Source organism: Aethalodelphis obliquidens, unplaced genomic scaffold, assembly GCF_003676395.1.
Source record: "Aethalodelphis obliquidens isolate GAN/ISIS:26980383/991018 unplaced genomic scaffold, ASM367639v1 scaffold32, whole genome shotgun sequence".
Classification (NCBI taxonomy): Eukaryota; Metazoa; Chordata; class Mammalia; order Artiodactyla; family Delphinidae; genus Aethalodelphis; species Aethalodelphis obliquidens.
Window position 1 is genome coordinate 3862843 of NW_020837976.1, and position 27662 is coordinate 3890504.

The 27662-nt window shown below is 36.3% G+C and overlaps 1 protein-coding gene across 8 annotated transcripts; it reads left to right on the forward strand.

The window, feature by feature from the left end:
- The first annotated feature begins 99 nt into the window (after positions 1–99).
- Positions 100–27652, forward strand: IMPACT (impact RWD domain protein). Of its 8 annotated transcripts, XM_027127635.1 has the most exons (13): positions 102–261; positions 1343–1471; positions 2479–2531; positions 3714–3776; positions 11100–11185; positions 15194–15316; positions 17167–17264; positions 19358–19431; positions 21306–21435; positions 22638–22694; positions 24025–24159; positions 25092–25127; positions 25685–27652. In XM_027127635.1, the coding sequence occupies exons 1-13, from the start codon at positions 226–228 to the stop codon at positions 25748–25750; spliced, it is 1086 nt and encodes a 361-aa protein (XP_026983436.1). In that variant the 5' UTR covers positions 102–225; the 3' UTR covers positions 25751–27652. The 8 variants fall into 8 exon arrangements, 7 of the variants coding, with proteins under 7 accessions (XP_026983439.1, XP_026983436.1, XP_026983441.1 ...); XM_027127636.1 differs by lacking the exon at positions 21306–21435 and having other exon boundaries at positions 107–261; positions 22604–22694; XM_027127638.1 differs by lacking the exons at positions 24025–24159; positions 25092–25127; positions 25685–27652 and adding an exon at positions 23520–24016 and having other exon boundaries at positions 100–261.
- The last annotated feature ends 10 nt before the right edge of the window (positions 27653–27662 follow it).

The following is a 27662-nucleotide window of genomic DNA, read 5'->3' on the forward strand; positions in this document are numbered from 1 at the left end:
TGGGAAGCTTTGGCGCCGGTAGTGCCGGCGCCGTTAGCCCCCTAGCCCCACCTGGCCCGCAACCCGGAAGCAGATGCGAGCCGCGCTGCGTGGCTGGCTTGCGGTTCCGGGTCGGCCCGCGCTGCGGGCAGCGCTGCTGGCCGCGCTCGGTTCACAGTCGCAGCGGCCCGACCCCGCTCTCCGGACCTAGGCAGGCGGTGGCCGCTCGGCCGCTCCCGGGGCCACATGGCTGAGGGGGACACAGGGAGCGACCAGAGGCAGGTGAGGCCCCGGCGGGGAGCCGACCTTTAGGGTCGGCTCGGCCTCGCCTCACCGTTCCGGGCCTCCTCGGCCGAGGGGCCTCTGTCCGGGGCCGCCCCCGGTCTCGCCCGCACCGCCCGCGCCGGAGGCCGCGCCGTTCGCTCCGCCGCCTCCCATTGCCCCGGCGCTTGATCTCAGCCGATCGCTCTCGGGCCGGCCGCTTACGGGCGTCGGCGCCCTGGGCCTGCCTTGGGCGCTGTCATCGTCAACCATCAGCACGCGATTGAGCAGCTCCCGGCCGGAGGCAGAGACCCGGGTTCTACTCCCCGCCCTGTCCCCGCCGGGTCACCTTGGACAGGTCACTTAAGATCCGTTTCTGCTTTCGCAAAACGGGCAATAATAACACAGATCCTGGAATCAGTGAACCTTCCTCCTCTTGGCGTTGAGCTTTCCCCAGCGCGTGGCTCACGTGGGCACTCTTAAAGCTTTTCCGAATGCGCTATGAGGACAAAATGAGACGATACAAAGTTGAATGTATACTTTGCTTCCCATTTTTACCTTTAGGTCCGGTTTTACTCTTCTTTAAGCCGAAACCAAAAGAGTAATTTCTGAAATGTTTCGAGGGTTTGATGACCAAAAACCCCAACAACCGCCCAGCCTCGTGCCCAAATTCAAAACAGAAACAACGAAGGAGATAGCCAGTAGTAATACAGGGCGAATATAATAAGTAACAGTGCCACCAGGAAGTGGGGGCGTGGGGTTGCCTGTTAAAAGGAGAAGGTGGAGCAGAGGAGTTATGTTTATCCTTTCACTTGTAAATCTCACTGCAGGATATGGGAGTGCATGTATATTTTGGCTCAGTAGTGGTCAAAAGCACAGTGATGTAGTAGCAAGGCTGGTGCCAGTCATTGCAATTGTGTCTGGTACCCAGAGAGTAGAACATGGTGACCGGCTGCTGAGAACGTTTGGTATCGTTCATTCAGGGATCCTTCGTCCAAGCTGGTGATGTTAAATATAAATACCTTATAAAGCAATAAGGAAAACTCAGGTTTTTAGGGTCGGTGCATTCTTTGACTTTTTTCCCCCCATCAACCTCTTTCAGAATGAGGAAATTGAAGCAATGGCAGCTATATATGGCGAGGAATGGTGTGTCATTGATGACTGTGCCAAAATATTTTGTATTAGAATTAGCGACGATATAGATGACCCCAAATGGACCCTTTGCTTGCAGGTATTTTTGCCCTTCTCTACAGCCATTTTCCAGTTACAGTGTTGACTCTTGTATGATTGACTGCTATTGTATTCCTCTAATGATTATTCTTGTGTGACTTGTTCTGAATAGTCTTTTTGTTGTTGGCTTTTGTTAACGACTGATGATCTAAACGTATGGGTAATTAAATCTCAGATCACTCTCAAGTAATGCTTTCATAGATGGTCTCAATCTTTTCTCTCCCAATTATTTTATTTATTTAAGTGTTCTTAATGTACCATTGGCAGACTTGGGTTTCACTTCCTTTCACTATCCAGTACGTTTAATAGAAGAGAGTCTAAACCTCGGAAGATGACTAACATTTAAGAGGAAGAATAGGTTAGTTATTTAGATGGTTCATAGAGTAGATACTCATTTCTTTGTTAGTTGGGAATCAGTTGTGGTTAGGCTAAATGAAAACATCAGCTATGGCTTTCTATTTTAATGCTTATTCTTTGATGACTGCCTATACTTCCAACATAAAAGATGCCAAATTGAGTTTTTGTCAGTGTTTGTTTTTATAGTAATACTGATTTGAAAAGAAATGTGCATGGTTCTCTATTAAGTGTTTGCTATTTAATGTATTTAATAGTGTCTGGTAGGATTTTTTTTTTTTAATTTCTTCAGAAAAATATCTGGAACATGTTATAATGCCGCTCTTTCATTTGGGGTTGGGGTATAATGCCCCTATTTCAGTTTTTCTTTTCCTTTTGTCTTTGTCCTCCCCACTTATTTTCTAATTTTCATTGCTTTTATACTTTCTCTGCAAATAATGATCTCCTTCTTAAAAGACTGGCATCATCTTAACAACATATTTAAGGCAGAAGCATAAATATGAGGTGGGAATTCTCTCCTGAAATTTAACAAAACAATGGTTTTGTTTCATAGTTTGGCAAGTTAGAAATCTGTCCAATGACTGGCTTTATGAATGTTGTTATTTTTGAGCCGTGATGAAGTATAAGCAGATTTGTTTTTAAACTGCTTTGTAGGTGATGCTACCGAATGAATACCCAGGTACAGCGCCACCTATTTATCAACTGAAGTAAGCAATATTTCTATATTTATATTTTTTTATAAAAAGATTATACTTTTCAAAGATTGTTTCTCTGTACTGTACATTGTGTTTATATAGACTACCTTATCAAAATGTATATAGAAATTAAAAACACCTTTTGGACTTGATGTAGAGCATTTAAACTTAAAAATTAAATTATGTAAAAACACTTTGAAGTTTGCCACTTAGTATAAAAGAGAATCAGAGGATCCATAGTGGGTAAAATAGCTACAGAATTGTCTTTAGAGACGGGGGGAAATCTTCCTCTCTAGACAACCTAGCAATCTAGAAACCTTGGCCTATAGAGTTGCTCCTAACCTGGTTCTGCTGGCCTCGCCAGTTCTTTGACATGCCTCTGTGTAAGACGGCCTGCCTTCCGGGAATCACCCATGGTGCTTGTGGTGCTTGTCCTGCCCTTGTTGTGGAGGAGCCATCTCAGCAGCCCAAGCGCAGTCTTAATGAGTCATGACGTGTTGATTGCAAGTAACCTTTGATCCAGCTTGCCTGCTTGACCTACTAAGCTGTGTAAACCTGTGCAGACAGAATTGCATTAAATCTCAATTACTAAAATTTTTACCTTCCAGTCGGATTGTCTTTTGTATGAGTGTTTTAAAACCATAGCGGTAAAATTTGCTATTACTCATGGTTCTGTAATTTTTCATTTTTATTGACAATGAAAGATATTATAGAATGCTTGTAAACATCTGTGCCCTTTTCAGAAAAAGTTGATTATTTCTTTTACAGTCATGTGGCAACTGACTTATTTGTTAGAGTTGTTTTTGAGACACCAGTTAGAAAAAATTGGGAAGTCCTGATAGTGTGGCAAATACTGCGAATCTGGAAATTTAGATTCTGGAACCTCCTCTGCCACTTAGGTAAACTAGGGCAGATTGATGATATCCTATGAACTCCCCTGTTTTTTAAGCCATATTTTAATTGAATAATAATGGTGTTGGCTTCATCATGGTTTTGGGGGAGGAATAAATGAATTAATGCCAATGAAAGCATTTTGGAACTGTATCGATTTATACAACATAACATAACATTTTGATGAAAATAGAAAAATTTTTAAAGTTAAATAAAACCAGTTTGTGATTAATCAGTTTTTTTCTTTGAGATATAAACACAATCTTTGAATAATCTTCTTTATTTTGTTGTATTTAATCTTAGTGCTCCTTGGCTTCAAGGGCAAGAACGTGCAGATTTATCGAATAGCCTTGAGGAAATATATATGTAAGTGATGGACGATTAAAAAAAATTCTATGAGTGACTCTATTGTGGGCCTTTGTTGGAATCATGATATGTTAGGGCCTTTTCTAAACTTTTTGTTAAGCTGCTTTTCCATTAACAAAAAGAATATACTTGAAAAATCCTTGAAAGATTGGTTGTATAATGTAATTTTATAGATACATTTGATACGAATTCTGCTTAGAAACAAAAATACACTATTATTTAGAACTAATAGCTATGAAGACACTTAGCCAGCTTGTGAAAGTAAATTCAGAGATACTGCTCTTATTTTGCTATTTTCATAGGCTATGTTGAATGAAACTGGTAACAGCAGAATCCTAAGCATAATTATTCATTAAACTACTATATATTTTTAATGGTAATGTTCTTGTATTAGGCCATAAGACAGAGAGTCTATTGATATACCGTATTTTTCACTCTTTCATTCATTCAACAAATGCTATATGGCAGGCATTGTACTAGATCCTGGATACGCATAATTAGCAAAAACAGAAATGGTCCCTGTTTTCATTTAGAATTTGCAGGTAGGGGAGATATTACTCATAACATTGTAAAAATGAATGTCACACTGCAGCTGTGATAAGTTCTGTAAAAGAAAGATTTGCAGGTAAGGGAGATATTACTCATAACACTGTAAAAATGAATGTCACACTGCAGCTGTGATAAGTTCTGTAAAAGAAAGATATTAATATACAGTACTAATTGAGTTTGAAAGAAGTCCTGACCTAGTCTAGGAGGTCAGGGATGGCTTGTTTGACTTAAGAGCTGAGTAACGTAAGTGAAGATAACTCCAGTGAAGGGCCACAGCATGTGCAAAGGCTCTCTGTCAATGAGTTTGGCACATGTCAAGATACAACGTAATGGTGGTATTAAGTGGGAAAAGAGAGGGGAGGAGAGAAGGGAACATGGTGGGAAAATGACCTAGTAATAAGGTAGGCAGGGGAAATTATGGAGAATCCTGTAGGCCATGTTGAGGATTTTTGTCTTTATCCTAAGGCCTTTGGGAAGCAGAGAAGAGTTTTAAGTGGTGTGATGCCATGATAAGATTTTCATTTTGAAAACACCATTCTGTTTCTGGGTGAGAACTGATTGGAAGGGAGCAAGAACAGATGTGGGATATCAGGAGGCTAGTGAAGTAGTCCAGAGAAGATATTTCTGTGATTTGGGTTAATTTTAATGAGATACATTAATTTAATTACATTAATACAAATGTAAATTAATTACATTAATACAATTAATGTTCTGGAACATCAGTTTTACTGTAATCCAGGAACTGGTAAGGATCGTCTTACATGTTGTAGGTGGCTACCCCATTTGGCACAGTGAGAGAACCCCCTTTGTATCTGTGGGATCTAGACCAGGTTTCTTTTCCTCACAGAATACTTAATTTAAAAATGCTAAGTCTTCATGGACTTGATTCTATTTGTTCCTTCCTAGAGGAAGTGTGGTCTTCCTTGAGTTCCTAGGTTTACACTTGACTCTGGAAGTAACCAAGAACTGGACATATCAATGGGAGAAGCCCCCATTTAGTGATTCCATCATCCTCAGCATATAAATATTACATGTTTTCTCAATGAAATGTTTTCTGATACCTGTCCCTGACCTTACTGGCCACTCCAACTTTTGTGCCCCCAACAAACTTCTTTCTGTAATCTTTTATTTATGCCTATTTACCAATTTATCTCCCCCATAAAGTAGAATAAGATAAATATACTGCAAATTTGCTCACCAGTGATGTCGTAATTATACATCTTACAGTCATTTTTCAGTTCTTATCTTACTTGACCTCTGTAACTTTTGGTGGTGTTGAACACTTTCTCTTCTTGAAAAATCTTCCAACACTTGGCTTCCATCCTGTTAATCATATTCATCAGTTAGATTTTTCTCCTATCTATGCACAATGTCATGCACTCTGAAATGGCTTCCCATCTGCCTTTTTTCTGCCCCCAAAGTGCCCCCCTTTATTAAGAGATACCCTCCTATAAGGACACAACTTGCTGTTCTCCCTAAGTAGTTCACTTGAGCTACTAGAGAATTAGGAAGGATCAGAAATAACAAAGGAGTTTGTTCTAAAGATAGGATATGGTTCATACTGTCTTGTTTATTAAAAACACTTGAAAATAACCCCAGTCCAATAGTAGTATTTTCACACATGTGGTCTAAATAGAAATATACATTCAGTTTTTAAAAGTTTTGTGTGACAACTTTTAATCATATTTTCCCATAAAATCCCAGCAGGGGGCAACAAGTGAAAAACACTATTAGTCATTGAAAATTAAACATTTTAAATGTATGGATATAGTTCTTAATGTTTATAGTTTCATTATGTTCTAAATATTGTAACATTACCGAGATTTTCATATTTATTTGGCATCATTTTGAATGCTAAATTTTATTTTTGCCTAGATAAGAAGATGAACTATGTTTTTTCTTACGTGAGGAGGGACAAAGTCTGAAAACTAAGTCTTTCCAGTAAATATTTTATGAGTATCTCCTATATGCTCACACTCTGTTACGAGTTTGGAATTTAAAAATTAATATAGATTAATTGTGTACCAACACAATATAGTGACAGTCACTGAGAGGTTTGGACCAAGTGCTATTGTTTTTAGAGGTCTCTGGGCATGTGGTGAGGTTGTAAAGGAGGGTTCCATTTTGAAGGCGACCTTTGGGTGTGGTGTTTGGCAGGTGATCAGAGGGGGAGAGATTTTCACTGATAGAAGGAACTGCATGAGCAAAATCATGTAGGTGCGAAGCAACCTGGCATCTTCAGAGTTCAGCAGATAGTTCAACATGCCGGGGATAGAAATTGAGGTAGGTGTAAGAAAAAAGAACCTGTAAGCTGGTAAGGAGTTTGGGCATTATCTTATAGGCTGTAGGCATTTTAGGCAGGGGAGTGATGTAATGAGATTTGTGTGGCAGTGTGGAGGGTGGGCTGTGAAGAGTTTGAAGTGAGGGACACCGTAGGAAAAGCAGTCAGTAGCTAGGAGGGAGATAGTGGAAACCTTTATGAAGGCAACAAGAATGCAAGGGAGAAGAACGGTCAGTTAAAGAAGCACTTAGGCACATAAGCTAGGATTTGGTGATTGTGTAGACGTAGACTCATTTGCTTATCATACCTTATTTTTGTTTAAACATTTTACATACGGATATTTTGAATATATGAAAATAGTTTAATAAAACAAAAGGTAAATAACAGATTTAAAGATACTTTGAACATTATACTAATTGGTGTTAAGAGAAAATGAAAAGGATTAAAATTTTTTTAAATTTGAATTTATGATAGTCCATTTCAACACTATTTAATTTAAATCCAAGGAAATGATTAATTTCCCACAGCTCTCCACATTCTGATGTATCATGAAGTCTTAGATTTGGAACTTGGAGAGTGAGGCTTGTCAAAGCAGAAAGTGCACCGGACCAAATTAAACAGGAGAGGAAAACTTTCTTCAAGACTATTGCAACAGGGGAGAGAGGCAGAACTCAGTCTGAACTCAACTTCCTGAAACAAAAGGCAGTATGGTTTTTAAGGGCTGGGATGAGCTGTAGAAAAGGACTGGGGGATGCTGGGGGGAGGTTGATCAGTGAGAGTGTCCAGCACATTAAGTTTCTTCCTGAGTTTTCAAGTGTGTTTCTCTGTGATTAGGCTATCTGTGTTTGCAAATTGTGGCTCATCAGGAGTTAGGCCCCTACCAGCCAACAGAGACTGGGAGATAGGGCACTGTCTTCCTTGATGACTACATTTCAAAAGAATGGCTCCCAGGTCCTTGAGAAAGACACTCCTAGGTTCTAACACTGACAGAACTTCTAAAAAGATGTCCATAATTCCAAAGGAGCAAAGGAAGAGAGGTCAGGACCTAGAGTCAGGAAGCTCAGCCTGTCTGAAGTTTAGTCAAGCTGATGTTAAGGCTGTCTTTGTCAGGCTTCTGGAGTCAGTTTTTGAAATAGTGTGACCTCTTTCTCGTCTGTAAAATGAGGATAAAAGAATAATATCATTGTAAGGATTAAGTGACATAATCCATGTAATGTATTTTAGCACTATATAATAGCAGCTTTCAATTTTGTTGTTCTTGTTAGAAGAATCATCTCATCCAGTTTTGTCATTTTGAAAATGAGATGATGGAAACTCAGATCAAGTGATTTGTCTAGGTCACACAACTTAGTAGTACATTGTAGTGAATAGCTTTACCCTTAAGTCAACAAATATAAATATTGGAAGATTAAAGATACAAAAGTTAGAGCCACAAGTAAAACAAGAGTCATAAGTAACTTGCCTTCTGTTTGGATCATTCTGAATTGGATAATAGTTATGTAAGTGTATTTAATCGCAGCATATCTCAACTAAAATATCAGTTTTTAATCCAAGTTGATCTTTTATTCAGTTTGAAACAAATTTTGTTCTAGGCTTTTTATATTCAGCTACTTTACCATAACTTAATTTCATAAATAAAAGCTTAGCATCTCACCCTATAATGAGTAGTTCTCAGATTTTGTACCAGTTTTTAGGATTCAGCTGACTTCCTCAAGGACCATTGGGTGAGGGGAAGAAGGGCATAGGAGGGAAGACTACAGCTTCTGTCTGTTTCTGTGAGAGATTTCATTACAGCGAAGGTAAAAGTTTGAAAACCACCAAATCCTAGTCTGTAGTTAAAAGATATGAACAATCAACTATACTTGAATCAAAAAGATATGAACAAACTATTGTCATGAGAGAAAACACAAATACAGCAGTAATAACAACAACAATAAAAACACCCAAACCACCATCAGTGATAAATTTGGGGGTCCAAGGGAACAAATAATTTAATTTTCATTTTCTTTAGGAAACGTTTCACATCCACTAGAAGTTCCTTAAAATGGATTTCAGGAAGTCTAGTTAAATACTAGGGAAGAAGGAAGCATTTAATAATTGATTATGGGCAGAGTGCTGTTGTATATTGTTCTGCAGGAAGCCATGGGCCAGAGGAGAGGAAATTTGGAGTTAAGGTTTTATTTCTTTATTATTAGGAAAAATTCCCTATTAATTGTGAAAATTCTTCCAAGGTATTTTCCATCGTCCCCTGCCCCCAATAGTCCCCTAACAACAATAACAACAAATCTGAATGTGAATATATATATATTCACAGAGGGATGATTTTCCTGTCTCAAAGGGTGGTTATGAATGAGGATTAAGTGAAGTAACAAAGCATTTTCTACGTCTTATATAGTAGGTGTTCAATATACACTGGATATTAGTGCTACTACTTTTGGTGATGATGATGTGATGAATTAAATAGAATGAGATTAGGGGATGGAGAGAATTACATATAAAACCATACATTTGTAAGGATAATAACTGTAAACACTGAGACAGGGGACCCCATTTTCTCATTCACTACCATACCCCCAGGGCTGCACGTAGTACTTGGTGTATAGGCAAGGCCCTTAAAGATCTGTTGAGTGAATTAAGATAGGTCCACTTGAAAAGAGACTACTTTTGTAAAGTAAGGCAAGATGCTGTAAATCTGTTTTATAGGTGAGGAAACTGAGACTCAGAGTTCAAGTGTCTTACTTGCCTAAGGACACAGCTGCTTGATAGGAGAGCAAAACACAGTGGGCGACCTGAGCTTTGGAGTAAGTCTACATTCACTTTCTGGCTCTGGACTTCTTACTGCTTATTGTCTTAGACAAGTTAATTGATCTTTCTAGGTCTGCTTTCTCATCTGTACAATGGGGAAATAAAACCTACTCTATTAGACAATTATGAGCATTAAATGTGTTGATACATATAATGTACTTTGGGCTTAGTATATACTCAGTACATTTTACCTTTCTCTGTCTGTATACCTCTCAATCTTTTATTGAGAAGAGAGGATGGGGATAGGAATTGTTTAAAAGAAACTCAACCAACATTCTCAGTTTTTTAAAACCTTTCCAACTGACTTTTGCTCTCTCTAAATAAGACAGGTTGCCAAAGTACACGGAGGATTGTTTTAGTACTCAGGAGTTACGCGTGAGATGGAGGGTTTGAGGATACAGAATTATTTGAAAACAGTGTTGTTTTCTTCTGTATGCTTGCTTTGAAATTTTCCTTTGGGTGCTGATGAGTGATGATAAAAAGATGATGGTTTCAAGAGCAACTGTTAGAGGAAGGAGGTAAGGTGTTATGAAGTAGTATGATGATTTCTTTAAACACACTTATTAAAACTTATCTAAAATTAGTGTCATCTCCTAAGAGTAGACACTTGGGCCTTTATTTTATTGCTGTTGCCATCATTTAACATAATGCTATGGACATGAACTATGACATGTTCTTTTTCTCAGTGAGCCTTTGAGATGGATTTAATTATCTGAGGCAGCCAGACAGCTATTTGGAACCAAAATGAATCAATTTGGGCAATAGAATATTTTGTCCAAAACAAAATAAGAATATGAAGTTTTCCATTGATTGTCTTTTAAGTCTTGTAAATTGGCTTTCTGAGGGAGTTTCTCAAATGCTTTGTATTCTTATTTGTTGAAATAAGTACATAAAAAAAGTGGTTTGAAATTGTTCAAAAAGTTTAGAAAAGCAAGCAATGACTGGGCATCAATACTACAATTATATTCGCTGACAGAAACTAAATCATATTTCTATCTATCTTAATTCATCCAGTTCAAGTTCAGAAATTTTCTTTCCCCTCTTTGGTTGCAACTCTTCTACTTATTTTAAGTGAGCAATGTTAATTTTAATTTGGGAGCCAGTTGGAATTTTTAATGTTGATGTATTAAATACTCATCCACAAATGTTAGTAAATTGCATGTTTTTATAAATTCCTCTTTAAAAGGCATGGCTAGGGAATTCCCTGGTGGTCCAGTGGTTAAGACTCAGCTCTTTCACTGCAAGGGCCTGGGTTCAGTCCCTGGTCGGGGAACTAAGATCCCACAAGCTGCACGGCACAGCAACCCTGCTCCAAAAAAAGGCACAGCTAGATTGCATATAATTTCTTAGATTGTAAATATGTCTATATTTTCTTGAATTTGAGAAGGAAATTTTTTTAACATCTTTATTGGAGTATAATTGCTTTACAATGGTGTGTTAATTTCTGCTTTATAACAAAGTGAATCAGCTATACATATACATATATCCCCATATCCCCTCCCTCTTGAGTCTCCCTCCCACGCTCCCTATCCCACCCCTCTAGGTGGTCACAAAGCACCGAGCTGATCTCCCTGTGCTATGCGGCTGCTTCCCACTAGCTATCTGTTTTACATTTGGTAGTGTATATATGTCCATGCCACTGAGAAGGAAATTTTTAATAACACCTTTTCCCCCTGAATTTTGTTTAGACAGAATATTGGTGAAAGTATTCTTTACCTGTGGGTGGAGAAAATAAGAGATGTCCTAATACAAAAATCTCAGATGACAGAACCAGGTAGGTTTGCTCTTTTAATTTACAGTAATTAAATTTTCATCTAGATATTTTCATTGAAACTTTTAATGAAGATCTGTATGCTGTTTTATGTTATTATATGATAAAATATGTTTCTCTGGAAAGTTCTTTACTCATGTAAATATGGTTATTTCTTTCTATAAGCTTTAGACTGCTTGGTTTCATATTACTATAAACTCTTATAGAAATAGAATTTTATGGTTAAAGAACTTGGGTCGAAAATCTTTGCTTTCTTGGGGCTTCCCTGGTGGCGCCGTGGTTGAGAGTCCACCTGCTGATGCAGGGGACACGGGTTCGTGCCCTGGTCCGGGAAGATCCCGCATGCCGCAGAGCAGCTGGGCCCGTGAGCCATGGCCGCTGAGCCTGCGAGTCCAGAGCCTGTGCTCTGCAACAGGAGAGGCCACAACAGTGAGAGGCCCGCGTACCGCAAAAAAAAAACCAAAACAACTTTGCTTTCTTTGACTATTGTTATGGTAATATGAACCATGTAACATTCTTCATGAATTATTGGACTATATAAGTTAGATAGTAGCTTCACATGAGTGTAGTGTTTATAGAAAAAGAACTTTGGGAAACACACTGACCAGTATTTAAGATATAAAAATTGACTTTGAAAGTTGATTCTTTAATTGAGATAGAATTCACATACCATGATTATTCACTCTTTAAAATGTATAATTCAGTGGTTTTTAGTTTATTCCAAAGTTATGTAACCATCACCACTATATAATTTCAGGACATTTGAAAATTGAAAATTGATATTTTGCTCTATTAATTATAGTTTTATTGAATCATAATATACAACAACATAGAAATTTCTTATGTTTTCTATTTACTTTGCTAGTCTTTGTTCCAGTTACTACAATAGCCCTTTAGAGAGGAAAATTACTAAGCCTCATTTTATTTCCAAATAGAGTTTTATTATTATCACTGATAGAATTATTTTCAATTTGGGGAGAAGGGGGATTAAAAAAAAAAACAAAACCCAATCGTCTATTTACTAATTTTTAGAAGGTTATTTACATGGAACCAATTATTAAGGATTCCCTTACCAAAATCAGTATAGATTTAAAGTTGATAGAAATATATATTTTTTCAGAGCATTTTACTGTTTCTCTATAGAAGCAAATGTTTTTACTGTTTCCATTAAAATCAAAGATATAAATGGTCTGAAGATATTCTGATCTTGGGACAATATTTTTTTGAAGTATTTTCCTTGACTTTTTATGATTCATGTTCTGATTTTTGCAGCATTTCAGGGCATCTGAGAAGGGTTTTGAAACCTCAAAACAAAAATTGAGTTTTGCCAATCCACCATTCTAGAGTGTGGGATAATTGCAAAAATGTGGGATAATAAGCAAAAATTTAGGACTCCAAAAAGCTTGGAATCACTGAACTATTAGGAAATTTTTTTAATTATTGATCTTAAAATGGTATTTTCCCTTTCCCACCTCTATCTATAATTTAGTTTAGCCACACTAAAAATTTTCGAGTTATTGATTTAGGTTGTATAATTCATAATTTGAAAAAAATTTGTTTAGAAGTTTTTAATTAGAAATTTTCTAGACTTCATATTAAAATGGAAGGTTTAATAATTCTGAAAAATGAATAAGGGTATAAGCTAGTGATCAGGATATCTCATGAGAATTTTCTTCTCCAGGGTACCCACTTGACAAGTAATTTATTTTTATTTTACTATTAATCTTCAGTACATATTTATTCTTTACTATTTCATTTTTTCTACTATAGAAATATAAAATTTTTAAAAATTTTATTTATTTATTTTTGGCCGCATTGGGTCTTCGTTGCCGTGCATGGGCTTTCTCTAATTGCGGCGAGTGGGGGCTGCTCTTTCTTGTGGTGCACAGGCTTCTCGTTGTGGTGGCTTCTCTTGTTGCGGAGCATGGACTCTAGGCATGAGGACTCAGTAGTTGTGGCTTGCGGGCTCTAGAGCGCAGGCTCAGTAGTTGTGGCGTACAGGCTTAGTTGCTCCACAGCATGTGGGATCTTCCCGGACCAGGGCTCGAACCTGTGTCTCCTGCATTGGCAGGTGGATTTTTTTTTTTTTTTTTTTTTTTGGTGGTACACAGGCCTCTCACTGTTGCGGCCTCTCCCGTTGCGGAGCACAGGCCCCGGACGCGCAGGCCCAGCGGCCATGGCTCACGGGCCTAGCTGCTCCGCGGCATGTGGGATCCTCCGGGACCGGGGCACGAACCTGTGTCCCCTGCATCGGCAGGCGGTCTCTCAACCACTGAGCCACCAGGGAAGCCCTGGCAGGTGGATTTTTAACCACTGTGCCAGCAAGAAAACACCAGAAATATTAAATCTTGAAGTAATTGTATACTATTTATACTTTTAAAAAATTCTGAACTAATTTTAGACTTACAGAAAAGTTGCAAAAAGAGTAGAAATAGCTCTGTTATATCCCTCACCCTGCTTTCCCTAGTAACATCTTACATAAGCATATTATAATTATAAAGAACAGAAAGCAAACATTGGTATAATATTAACTAAACTAAAGAGCTTATTCAGATTTCACTAAGTTTTCCACTAATGTTCTTTCTGCTGTTCTAGAATTCTGTCTAGGATTCTTGGTTGCATTTAGTTGTTATTTCTCCTTGCTCCCTTTTAGTCTATAAATAGTTCCCCGGTCTTTCCTTCACTTTTTTGACCTTTCATGACCTGACACTATTTTGTGGAATGTCCCTCAATTTGAATTTGTCCATTGTTTTCTCACGATTGGAGTAAGATTAGGCATTTTGGCAAGAATATCACAGAAATGATATTGTATCCTTCACAGTGTATTATATCAAGGAGCTAATGATATCAATATGCTTTATTAATGGTGATATTTACCTTGATCCTTGGTTAAGGTGGTATCTGCCAAATGTTTCCACTGTAAAGTTACGGTATTAATCAAGCATTCTCCAGAGAAACAGGCCAATAAGATGTGTGTGTGTGTGTGTGTGTGTGTGTGTTATAAAGAGAGAGGAGGAGGGAAGGAATGGTTGGGTGGGGGGAGAAGGAGGGAGGGAGGCGGGGAGAGAGAGAGATTGATTGATTTTAAGGAATTGGCTCATGAGGTTATGGACGCTAGCAAGTCCAAACTCTGCAAGGTAGGCTGACAGCCTGGAGACCTAGGGAAGGAATGATACTGCAACTCAAGTCTGAAGGCTGTATGTTGGCAGAATTCCCTCCTCCTCTGGGGAGGTCAGTCCTTTTTCTTTTAAGATCTTAACTGGAGTCTCACTTGCATTATGGAGGGCAATCTGCTTTATCCAAAGTCAACTGATTTGAATGTGAATTCCATCCAAGAAATACCTTTACAGAAACATCTAGAATAGTGTTTGACCAAATATCTGTGTACCATGGCCTAGCCAGGTTGACATATAAAATTACCAGTTACTGTCTTTCCCTTTGTAGTTGATAAGTATCTTGGGGGAGATACTTTGAGGCTATGCTAATACCCTATTCCTCCTTAAACTTTAACCTACTGATTTTAGTATCCATTAGTGTATCTTATCAACAGTATTTGTAAACAATATGGTGTTGTAACAATATGGTGACTTTCATTTCCTTCTTGCTGTGATTAATTGGAATTCTGAGAACAAGATGTCTCTTTTCCACATTTATTTGATTACTTACATTAGTATGAACTCATATTATTTTATTTCGTGAGTTAAAATTCCATACTGTCATTATTTTGTTGCTCAAATTGTACCAGGTTTGGCCTTTAGGAGAGCTCTCAGGTAGGCTCCTGTGTTCTTTTTATAAGCTTCCATTGTTTTTTGAACATTTCTTTACTCTGGAATCACAAGATATTCCAGGATCATCTTGTATTTTCCTTGTCCCAACCCTGAAGTCAACCACTTCTTGTAGGAGCCCTGGTTCCTTCTGTTGAAGACTGGTGTCTAGAGACCAAGACTAATGGTTTTTTAAGTGTAATTTCTTACTGTCTATGATCACTCATCATGTCTCATATCCACATAGGCCCAGACGTAAAGAAGAAAACTGAAGAGGAAGATATTGAATGTGAAGATGATCTCATTTTAGCATGTCAACCAGAAAATCCAGTTAAAGCATTGGATTTTGATGTCAGTGAAAATCAAACAGGTATAATGTTATTAGTTTATTTTGAGGAAAGCGGAATGGTAGCATTATGAATGGAATTTCTATACCATTTGGAATGGTATAGAAATTTAGTAAACTCACATTTTAGGAAATTCTTATTAATTTGTAGAGAATTGGGTTATTTTTTTTCCTGTCTCCTGGCCATTTTGGTGTTTGCTAGGTCTATCAGAATGGTGAGGAAAAAAATAGAAATTTACTTTTTTCTTTTTTTTTGCTATTTATCTGGAGTTTTGAATTAGTGGTGAGAGAAACTGAAACTAAGAAAAGCTGTGTTAATATTTTCAGTTCACATCCTGCTTTTATATTTTTACTTTGAAATCCTTAGCTGTCTACTGATAGCTCAGAGTTAAATTTTAGTCTTTGCTCACAAATATAAATACAATAATTGAAGGTACAACCACTGAATTAAAGCTAGTGAAATGCCTTTAGGATTTTAGTTTTTGCTTAAGCAAATTTGTTCCATGATAAAGTAGTATTCAGCTTATGGATAGGTTGATGTGATAAATCAGCTCTATATTTCTATCAGAAAGTATGTTCCATTTTAGTATTTTAAAATTTTGAATGATACAGTCAGTTTCCTCAAGTCTCTTACAAAAACAAGATAGACCAGAGGGAATGTTCATTCTCTTTGAAGGTAGGGAGTTCCCTATGCCATTATACAGTAGCTTTTAAACAGTAAATGAAAATTTAAAGTTCTTGTATAGTGTCTCAGTATTAGTGGAAGGGGACAAAGAAGCTGTGAATGAGTGGGGAAGAACACCCAGTATACCTGCTCTTGTTTCACTCTAAGTAGTTCCCATTTTATTCATACACATATTTGCAGATTTGGCATAGGATGTCTTTTGGGAAAGAAGATCCACTATTAAAAGAAAAAGAGTGAAAATGGTAGTCATAATAAATCGCATCCAGTTCCTATTGACCTTAGTAGTGTACTAGTGCAGCGGTCACAGTCTGTTCAAGAAGAGAACACTACTGGGGGAAGGAAGAACATCCTGCGTAAACCTGGCTTCTCGCCATGTCCTGCCACAAACCAGTGCAGTGATTTTTGGCAAGTTATTTAAAGTGCTCCAGAAATATTTTTACACATGTTACTTGAAGTGTTTCATCACTTATAAAGCAAACTGACTTGGTAAGATTCAACAGATCAGTGAATAGAAATAGAAAAAAATTAAATTCTTTTTTTCTGAATAACTTTTCATCCTAAATGAGGCAGGTGCAGCAGCTAGGATGGTTGGTAAGTTTCTCATCTAAGTTAAGGGTAAAATTAATGGTTTCCAGAATAACTGGAAATCACAGTACTCGATGGAATACCAATTTGGTGTACTATTGATACATTTAATTCAATCCTATGAAGTAGGAACAGTTTTATTAGCAGAAGACATTATATTACAGCTATACAAAATAAAGTCATAGATTTCCCAACCCAGAGGTCCATCAGCAGTAAAATGAATAAATACTCCATATTAGCAGCTGTCAATCTTTTTGGTCTCAGGACCTCTTTGTACTCTTAAAAATTAGATGTTATATCAACTTATACAACTGAAACAACTCCAGGATTTGAGTCCCAACGTACCATTACCACTGGGTGACCTTAGCAGGTGAAAATCATTTATAAGTCAAGTAGTTTTATCTTAATGTACAATATATTAGGAAACTTTTTACTTAAAATTATAATTTAATTTTAATAGACAACAAGTATTTGTTATTTGAGTTGATTTGCCATATAATTTACATCTCTCTCCCAACTCCCCCCACTATACCATTGCCAATTTTTCAGTATTTGAATGTAAGAATTTAAAAAATAAAAGTAATATAATTCTTTAAATTTATAGAAATAGAAGAATTACCTCCGATTGATCATGGCATTCCTATCACAGACCGAAGAAGTACTTTTCAGGCACACTTGGCTCCAGTAGTTTGTCCCAAACAGGTAAACTTACTGTGTCCAGTTCACTTTGATGTTGTTTTACCAAAGTAATTCAAGCAAATGGTTTTGCAATAATATCTTTGTTTATACTATTACATTTAATTTTCATGCAAGATAAAAATTATTTGCTAATTTTCTACCTCCAAATTATTGGGAATCATAGAACATTTGTTTTTGTTTATCACTGCTTTCAAAATTGTAGCCAGACTCTGATTAGGGCTTAACTCTCCAATGGATTTTCAAAGAAGAAAAACCCATTGTGGTGGTGTAGAAAATTATGATGCTTAATATCAATAGCTTGTTGAAAAATTATTTGTCTTATCATGTGGGAGTTCTATAAAACCTAGCCTGTTCTATTGTTGCCCAAGTAAGGGGACAGTGGACAGAGTGGTTGAGCCCAATCTTCCCAACCTGAATTCCTTTTCCTTTCTGCTTCCTGATTTTAGGTGGCCTGATATCCACCAAAGGATATTATATGGGAAAATCTTCAGTCAAAAATAGTATTCCTAGGTCTTTGTCTTTCTCAGTCTCTTTTCAGCAGAATCATTTTCTTCTTCCTTGCTGCTATAATCTAGCCTAAACTTTATTAATGTAAGAGACAATTTCAGTACACCTATAAAGTTAAATTAACCAGAAAAGTCTAACTAGCTTAGCATAGGTTTTAAGCATTGGTCTCTTCCCTTTGGTCTCTCCAAATTCTTCTAAAGCCCTGAACTATAGGAATACAGTTTTTTGCACCAGGCTGCCTTTTCACTCTCTTTTAGTCTCTGGAAGAGGAAGTTCTTTCCTTCATTGATTTGTGGTCAAAATAACAGATTTTGGTGCAAGCTTCTGGGCTTTTCTCTCAGGAACCCTATTTTGCCCTTGGCCATTGCTCATAATCTTGTTGCCAGGGTCCTCCTTAGACATTCCATTCTGAATCTCTCCATACTGGATCCTTTTTCCATTTCTGATTATAGTCACTTAGACTTACAGGATCATAATTTGTGAGAGCTGAAATAAATCTGAGAGGTCAGTGTCTACTTTATTAATCAGGAATCTGGGAGTCTGAGAAGCACAAGATTGCACAATTTCTGATCCAAATTGGTCTCTGTATCTCCAGCTTGGTCTTCCTTACCTCCAGTATTTCTTCTGTGCCCCTTGCCAACTACCTTTCTAAAAGATCTGACCACGTGTCACTCCTCCCCCACATACCCAGTAATCTTTGCTGATTTCCATTGGCTACAAGGAAAAAATCTAAACACATTATACAAGGCCCTTTGTGATAAGACCCTACTTTAATCATTCTGATACATCTTCTATCATTTCATTCATACTCTGAGGTAGAGCTACATAAAACTATTGGTCACTTCCTGAATCTTTCTCTTTTATGTCCCTGCTAAGGTTGACAGATAAAATACAAAATAGCTAGCTAAAATTGGAATTTCAGATAAACATTATTGCATAGGCCATACTTATAATTTAAAAATTTGTGGTTTATCTGAAGTTCCAATTTAACTAAGCATCGTTTATTTCTGCTTACTAAATCTGGTATGTTTGTACGTGCTGTTTCCTCTAAGTGGAATGGCTTCTTCTTGCCCCACCCCACTCTTACATTTTGATGCAGAACTGTCACTTATCTTTCAAGACCTGGCTCTTGTTACCTCCTCTATGAACCTTATTTGACTCCCAGAGAGAGTTTTGGTTTTATAACATTTAGAACATACCATTATTCTGTACCTGTCACTTTGGTAAGTTTTCAGAGCTCATTTCTAGAAATTCTTATATTTTCGTTTAAATTTCTCTATACAGTATGGGGAAATTTTCTTATGTACAAGTACCTTGGACATGGTTACTGCTCAGATATTTGTTGATAACTGGTGGTCAAAAATACCAGGTCTATCATTTTTGTACCAATTAGAGAACCAGTTTTTGCCCCTAAAATGAGGAGAAAACTTTGGAAATGGCTTTTTCAGAATGTAGTTGAGTCTTTAAATAACTCTTGTTAATTTCACTACAATAGTATATCAATATGCTTTAAGGGTTTTTTTTAGCATTTATTTACAGAGCAAATAAAAAGTATACATTAGTTTATTTACATTACTGCTGTTTTTAAGGTGAAAATGGTTCTTGCCAAATTGTATGAGAATAAGAAAATTGCTAGTGCCACCCACAACATCTATGCATACCGGTAAGTGATCATCACAATTTTAGGAATGTGCTTTGTAAAAATTGGGGGAAGGGACTTCCCTGGTGGCGCAGTGGTTAAGACTCTGCGCTCCCAATGCAGGGGGCCTGGGTTCAATCCCTGCTCAGGGAACTAGATCCCACATGCATGCCTCAATTGGGAGTTCACATGCCACAACTAACAAGCCAGCGAGCCGCAACTAAGGAGCCTGCCTACCACAAGTAAAACCCAGTGCAACCAAATAAATAAATATTAAAAAAAAAAATGGGGAAAACTGATGCATGATTTAAAAAAGCAACAACTATTATGTGGTTTTTTTCCACTGTAAAAGTAATAATCATGTGTGGAATATTTGGAAATGGCAGAAAAAAAATCAGAGGAAAAGTTAACCATTTTCTGCCATTAAGTGCAACTGATATTGTGAAATATTTTCTTTTTTATTCTTTTCAATGCTTTATTCTAATATCAAAATTTTTCCTTAGTGTAACAAAAGCATTTTTCCATGTTGTTATAATTGCTTTATAAACATTATTTTAATGGCTGTATAATATTTGTTTGAGGCTCCATACCACAATTTATTTAACCATTTCCTTTTTGTTTTAGTTTTTCATTTTTTCTAAGTATTATAAAGAATAGTCCCGTGAACATCTTTGTGTACTTTTTGCATTATTTCCTCAGGATAGCTTCTGGTTGTTTCATACTGTTTTTTGAAATGAAACAGAAGTATAATCAAAAAGGAAAAAGGAATAGATTCCTAGAAGTAGAATTATCAAAAAGTATGAACATTTTTGAAACTCTTGATACATACTGCCAAATTTTTTCTAACGTTTTTCTTTTAAACCAATTTATTCAGTGAATTAAGACTGCTTCTTTCACTACATGTCTTTTAGTTTTGAGTACGAAGGTTTTATAGAAATCTGCTGATTTGTTAGTAAAGAGATGAAGGGTATATTTTTTAAATATGCAGATTAGTACAGACTTACAGAACATAGTTTAGGACTAAAATAAATCAGAATGTAGACATAGGAATTTGGTGCAAATTTAAAATGTGATTCAGACTATTTGTAAAATCTAGGCTATCTAAAACTCAAAAATCTCAAAAATATTTATCACTTTGGATAGGTGAGTTTTTAATATTACTAAGTCACATCCCTTTAAGTGCCCAATCTTACCCAAAAAACTATTTATTATTAGAGTATCACTACACAGAATTTTGGGTTTTCCTTAGTGAGTTAGGGTCATCAGTATAAAAATGAGGGATTAGACTGTGCTTGGTCTCAGTGATTAGAATGTGCTGTAAAAGTATTGATAGGTACTATTCATTCGTCCCACGTGTTTGTTGAGGGCCTACTCTGTGTCATGTGCTTTACATAAGTTAAATCTAATTATTTCAGCAACTGTGCCACTGTAAAAAGGTTAACTTTTTCAAGATCACATAGTCGTTAAGTGGTAGAGCTGAATTTGAGAATCTAATTTCATTTATCTCTATCTTATTCCTACATGGCCACATTGGCTGCACCTTCAACAGTTGCTGGACATGATACTGATCTTAAGTTATCAAAAAGTTAAATAATGTGCCGGATACTCTATTTCAGGCCCCAGATTTTTGTTTTTTTAAGTACTTGAGTATTTTTGCTTATTAATGGGTGATCAGCTGTCACTTCTTACAGATGTCAGCATGACTGCATGTAGCAGCCCCTCCAACTCACCCCCTTATATAATTGATGCTTGGGAATGAAGGAGCTTAGCTTGTCAGAATTGTATGTCAGATAACAATAAAAAGGCATAAAGTGGAGGCTTGAAGGACTCCACTGGGAGTTAAAGAAATAACCTTTATTTGGTACATGGACTTTGTGTTGTGTATTTTGAATGCTTAGGGTCCTTTTAAGGTTACTTCCTGGTTCTGGGGCTGTGTTCCTGCTTTGGAGTTATGGGGCACTCTTCAGGCTACTCGTACACACAGCTATCGGATGCTGCATCATTATCTTCCTGGCATGTGAGGAAAGGGTTAGTGAAAATGTCCATGGTATTTCCTTTTTTTTTAAACCTAACAGTACTGATTTATATAGTCAGATTTCTTCATTTGTTCTATAAAGTCAACCCCGGAATCCTTTTTGCCTTAAATTTGCCATATAAAATTTTGTTTAATAGTACTAACTTTCTTTTCTTCAAATGAGGCCAACTCTAAATAATAGTAGAGCTTGGTCATAGTAGGTGGGCAGTAAATATATACTGAGTGAATGAATGAGTAGATGGGAAGATGAATGAATGAATAGGATTGCTATAATAAAATTAATATAATTGACTTAGGAGTATAGATAAGGTAATATTTGGCTTTTTATCACCGTAACTGGAAAGATATCTTTGCTATATTTGCCTAGTCCTAGATGGTACCATTTGTAAGGGCCTAAAAAATGCACTAGATGGCATACCTTAACTGGCACTGTTTTCTTTTTATAACTCACACTTATTTGCCAAGCTTACTCATCTGCAATGTAGCCCGTGCTAACTTTCTAGATAATTGAAATGGGTAAAAATACCATGATTTATCTCTGATATTGATAACTATCCAGGGGGAAATTACAGAGAAAAATAAATCTTATAATTCTTAGAATGGGGAAGATAGATAAATGCTTGGCAGCTAGAATAAGATGTTAGGAAAGTATAAAATATTAACTTAATGTTGGTTTTATCACCTCCATCTTTTTATACTTTTTTTCTCTTTCACTGGAGTTTAGGCTCTTTGATGACAGGAGTACACCACTTATTTCTTTTATACCATTTCATAGCGCCTATTATGTGCCTATAATGCTTATATACAGTTTATTCTCAGTAAACGTTTTTTAGTGATTATTCTCTATAATCTCAGCTTCAAGATTAAATGAAGTGGAGGAAGTGTCAGATGTGTAAATTCACCTTCCCATAATTATAGCATTTCTGATTTAAAGGAGGTACCCTTGATTCCTAGCTTTCCAGAATATAAAAAGTGAAGCATACTGGATAGGAAATCGTCAGTGAAAATATAGCTAATTTATAGTTCAAGAAAGATTTTTTTAAAACAAGTAATGCTGATTTTGGAAATAAATTGATGGCAACAAATATGAAGGAGTAACTTTTATTATTGAATACAATATTTCAAGGTTTTAAAGTGTAACACTGTCACGTGTATTTCTAGAATATATTGTGAGGATAAACAGACCTTCTTACAGGACTGTGAGGATGACGGGGAAACAGCAGCTGGGGGGCGTCTTCTCCACCTCATGGAGGTAAGTGTGAGTTAAACCCTGTTAATTCTGTTCTGTGAACCATAAAATTTCTCAACAAAATTCATTCCTAAATTCCATTTAGGAATAAGTAAATCAGTTAGCCTATATAACATGAGATAATTTGGTTTTATTAGTAGTTAGTTTTTGAACATCGATAGAGAGATAATTTTAACCACTGGATGTGGGGCAGAAAGCAAGAGGTTAATAACGAGTGCTGTGCTTTCAAGCTCTTTCAGTCGTAGACAATAGAAGATTATCTTCAGCTCTGGAAAAACATCCTTTTTGTTTCATGACAATTTCCTCTCCTCTATTTTCTCTGTTCTGTCTTTGCAGAACTCCTGTTAGTTGGATATTGGACTTCTGGGTAGATCCAGAATGTTTCTTTTTTTATTAAGTTGTCCATCTCATTGCCTTATTATGTTCTAAGACATTTTCTTGACCATCTTCCAAAATTTCTATCAAATTAAAATTTTTTTAGCAACCATGTATTTAATTTTCAAGAGTTCTTTCTTCTTCTCTGTTTTTCCCTTTTCATAGTGTGCTGTTCTGCTTTTATGGATACAATATCTTCTAAAATTTTTCTGGGTATACTAATTAGAGTTTCTTTTTTTAGATGTTTTCTTCCTTAAATTTTTCCTAGTCCATTTTAGTTTGTTTATCTTGTCCTTTCTCTTTCATGCTGCTGGATTTTCTTCATCTGTCTGGTGATCATTGATTGTTCATTAATTTTAAGAATGGATTGTTTTTTTCCTAAGGTAGTTGCTATAGTTTCTTCTGCTATTGTATGTGGAGGTTTGTTTTCTAACCAGGCCCTTTCCTTGATAGGAACTCTGTGGGGTTCAGGCCTGTAGACTGGTGGGCTTCACGTTAAGGGCAGCATTTGACAAATGTCAAACTGAGGAAGACCTTACTGGTAGGCACTAGTGATTACTCATGCAGCCCCAGTTCTCTCTAGCTGTTTTGTTCAGAAGCAGGTTTTGTGTTGCTGTTCGACCTAGGGGTAAAAAACTGCCTAAGCTAAGCTATTCTGGTTGAAGTCACCAAGAACTGGAATCCCACTGCATGATCTCCCCTTCACTCTGCCTGGTGGTCCCCAAGTTTGCAATTCAAGGACACTGTGGAGCACAGTGTTTGTTTTCCAAATTCCCTTCTCATTCTAACATTCTGTCCCCTGAATTGTTATAAATCGCACTCTGCTTGCTCATGGTTCTGCCATTAAAGTCGGGGAAATTTTATGTGCAATTTTATGTATGGGTTTTTTCATTTTTCTTTAAAACTCACATCTGTACCTGTCTATATTTGTATGTAATTATGCTTCTGAAAATAACAGATTTTGAATGTGAGAAATGTCATGGTGGTGGTATCACGCTGGTATGGAGGGATTTTGCTAGGACCAGATCGCTTCAAACATATCAACAACTGTGCCAGAAACATTCTAGTGGAGAAGAACTACACAAGTTCACCAGTAAGTGGTTACTGATATTATATCTAGAGAGTTTCTCACCACTGCCTGTGAAATTTAAAAAGAAAAAGGAAAACGAAAATTAAGAGTGAAGCAGAACGAGTGAGGTGCATTAGAAAAACCTTTGGACTAGGAAACTGGAAGCTTAGGTTTTAGTCAGAACAGTGTGATTGACCAGTTGTGTGACCTTGGGAGGATCACTTCATCTCTTCAAACCTTAATTTTGTAGATTCATGGAGTTTTATAAAAACCTTAAAGACCAGTTAGTTTCCACTCCCTAAAATTGAGACCCATAGAAGTTATAGCTAATGCTACAGTGAACTGGATAGTCTTTAAACAGCTATAAAATTCTAACATTCTCTGTTAGTGTCATAGTGTATCCCCTTTCCCCTGGCATGCCTTTAGATGCCTTCTTCCTTTATACTTCGAGGTTTTTTGTCTCGTATTTCAGATATGTTCATATCTCTTTTATTTAAACTTTGGAAAATTAACAATGGATTAAATAGTATTGAGAGGAACTCCCTGGCTGTCCAGTGGTTAGGACTTTGCACTTCCACCGCAGGAGGCATGGGTTCAATCCCTGGTGAGGGAAGTAATATCCCACAGGCCGCACGGTGTGGCCAAAAAAAAAAAAAATACACGCACACAAAAAAATAATTAAAAAAATAAGCGTATAAATAATGTTGAAATTACTCAAACATAAATCTGTTAGATAACTGAGATAAATGAGTATTTTCTTTGATTATCCTTGATTGTTTCAGAAATATTAAAATAGACTATAAATGAAAGAGCCCTGTAAAACAGAAAGATGGTACATATGGAAGTAATTATACTTTCACTATTATACATATTCTATATTACTAGATTTAAAAGTCCTAAGCTAGTACCTTCATATAAATGTAGGAAGATACTACATTGATTTATGTCTTTTTCAGGAGGAATCATCTAAGACTTTGGGAAAGAACAAAAAAGTAAGAAAAGACAAGAAGAGGAGTGAACATTAATACCTGAAACTGTATGAAAGGTTAATTTGCCTGTAATCATATACAAATCCCACAGTCATCAAGGAATATGTTGTGCAGAGAGAGAATCCTGGACTATTCAAGTCAGCCAACTCATTGGGGACACCAATATTATCTTTTCTTCTTTGGCTGTATCATCTGCCAAAAATAGAGAACTTGTGATATTTTCTTGAGTGTTTCAGGCTGATTCAGAAGGATTAATTTGAAGTTAATCACCACTTCATATAATTTTAGGAAGGTAACAGTTGCCCAGGGCAGTACCTGAATTAACTGTGCATTTCATTACATGTCAAGTGCCTTTGTTAGGTGGGGAAGAAGTGTCTCTAGAGGAATATAAATACCTGATTTCTTGTCATTGGGATTCTCGTTTTGTTAAATGAATATCACCTTTTACTGCTTTTTACTGCTCCGTATGGCTTATTGAAATAGGGGCTCATTGAAGATTGATCTTAGAGAGTTTCTTCTTGTGATTTTAGTTCATAAGTATGTCACCTTTCATTTTATAGTGCTCATGGAGTGATGGATTAAGTGAAAATCCAGGAGTATCCATCTGCAGTTATGTGCTGAAGTGATAATTCATCTAACAGATTCATTAGCATAAGCATTATGCCTCAGTTTCTGTCGCAAATTGGTGATTGTGAAATTTCAAAAAGTGATTTTCTAGTCTCTACTTTTTTTGTTTAATTCTTGTACTGTTAAGCAATAAATATGGTGTGCCTGTAGTCTCCTCCCACCGCCGAAATGTGTTGGTGTAATATTCTGGTTTCTTTTAACAACCTGGAAGTACTTTCTTGTGATCTTCATTGAGAAATTAGAACTATGCCAGAAGCTGTGCTATGGTTAACGGAACATTTATGGAATGGGGTAGAGGTGGCAGAACACCACTGGTGTAAGGTGAGAGTGTGTTGTGTAGTTCTGTAAATGTGATGCACATTTCCCATCCACAGTCCTCCAGCTATCTTTCTCAACTCCATGACTTTGTGGAGAGAAGGAGCAAATCTTTGATTGGAAAAACAGAAAATCCCTCTTTTTTTCCATCTTCCTTTCATCAGTGCTTTATAAAAGTTCCTTCTTTCATCTGCAAGTTGTGCAGTTTACCTCTAGGCATCTAGACAATAAATTTATCCATGAGATATAAGTCATTAACTGTTCCCTTTTAGATAATGATTGCAAACAATTATTAAAAATTATTAATTGGTAACAGATTTACTTGAGATTCCCTTCCAAAGAGAGGGAACAGAAATAAGGAAGCAATTTGGGATGGTGCTGGAACATGGAAGACATCAGAGAAGAGTGGACACAGATTTTTTTCTATTCTCTGATGTTTGACCTTTAAGAGATCTAACATCCTAACTTGGTATTTTTAATAAGAATCTAGTAAACAGCTTTACACTAGGATGGATTTTGAGAAGTAAAATCTGTATTGGTTGTAAGTGTGTTTAATTGTTGTAACCTATATTTATTTAAAACACTTACCTCAGAGTCCATGAAAATATTAAGTATGTTTTATGTATTAACTGTTAAAATAATTAAAGACCTTAAAGACCATTAATTAACATTAAAATAACTTCACAATTTTGGCATGTCAAAACCTGTGAAAGAAGATATAAAACAGTAAGAATTGCTGCTACAGAAAAATGAATGTGAGTTAATTTTTCTGCAACACTAAATTTGAATTCCCTTTTAGCTGTTTTATCCAACATTTATTTAGGTCTTTATAGAAAACGTTTTTATCTCTGATCCCATTTTCCCTTATTAAAAAAATATTTTTGCTTCTTTCTTTTATTAACCACATTTTCCAGACTAAAAAACCCTAATATCCTTTGCCCGAAGTCAGATAGTAAAAAGGAGAGACCCAAAAGTCTCCAGTTCTGGAACGTGAGTTATTTTACACTCTTCATTATGGACCCCTAACTAGTTATAGTATCTTTTTGTCTATTTAAAATTTGTCTATTTAAAATTTGTCTATTTAAAATTTTGTCTATTTAAAATTTTTGTCTATTTAAAATTTTGTCTATTTAAAATTTTGTCTATTTAAAATCTTACAAAGTAGCAAGTAATGGGAATAGCAGTATGATTTGGAGGTATATATCATGAAATATATGGGAATAGCAGTATTATTTGGAGGTATATATCATGAAACATTTGATAGATACCTATTTGAAGAGACATTATATCAAACTAATCACAACCAAGAAAGAATAGCATGAAGCAGATACTGTTCGAAGGCAGGTAAAATTTATTGCAGAAATTGCATAGTCACCTGTAATTCCACTGTCTAGAGATAACTATCGTTAACATTTGGTATGTACGTCCTTCTATTTTTTTCCTATGCATGATTTTGTATATATGGCTATTTTTCTTTCCATAAAAATGGTACTAAACTGTATATACTGTTTTCTATTTGGCATATTTCATATAGAAGTATATTGTTAACATTTTCCCATGTCAATAAATATTCTTCTATGGCTTAATTTCTTATGG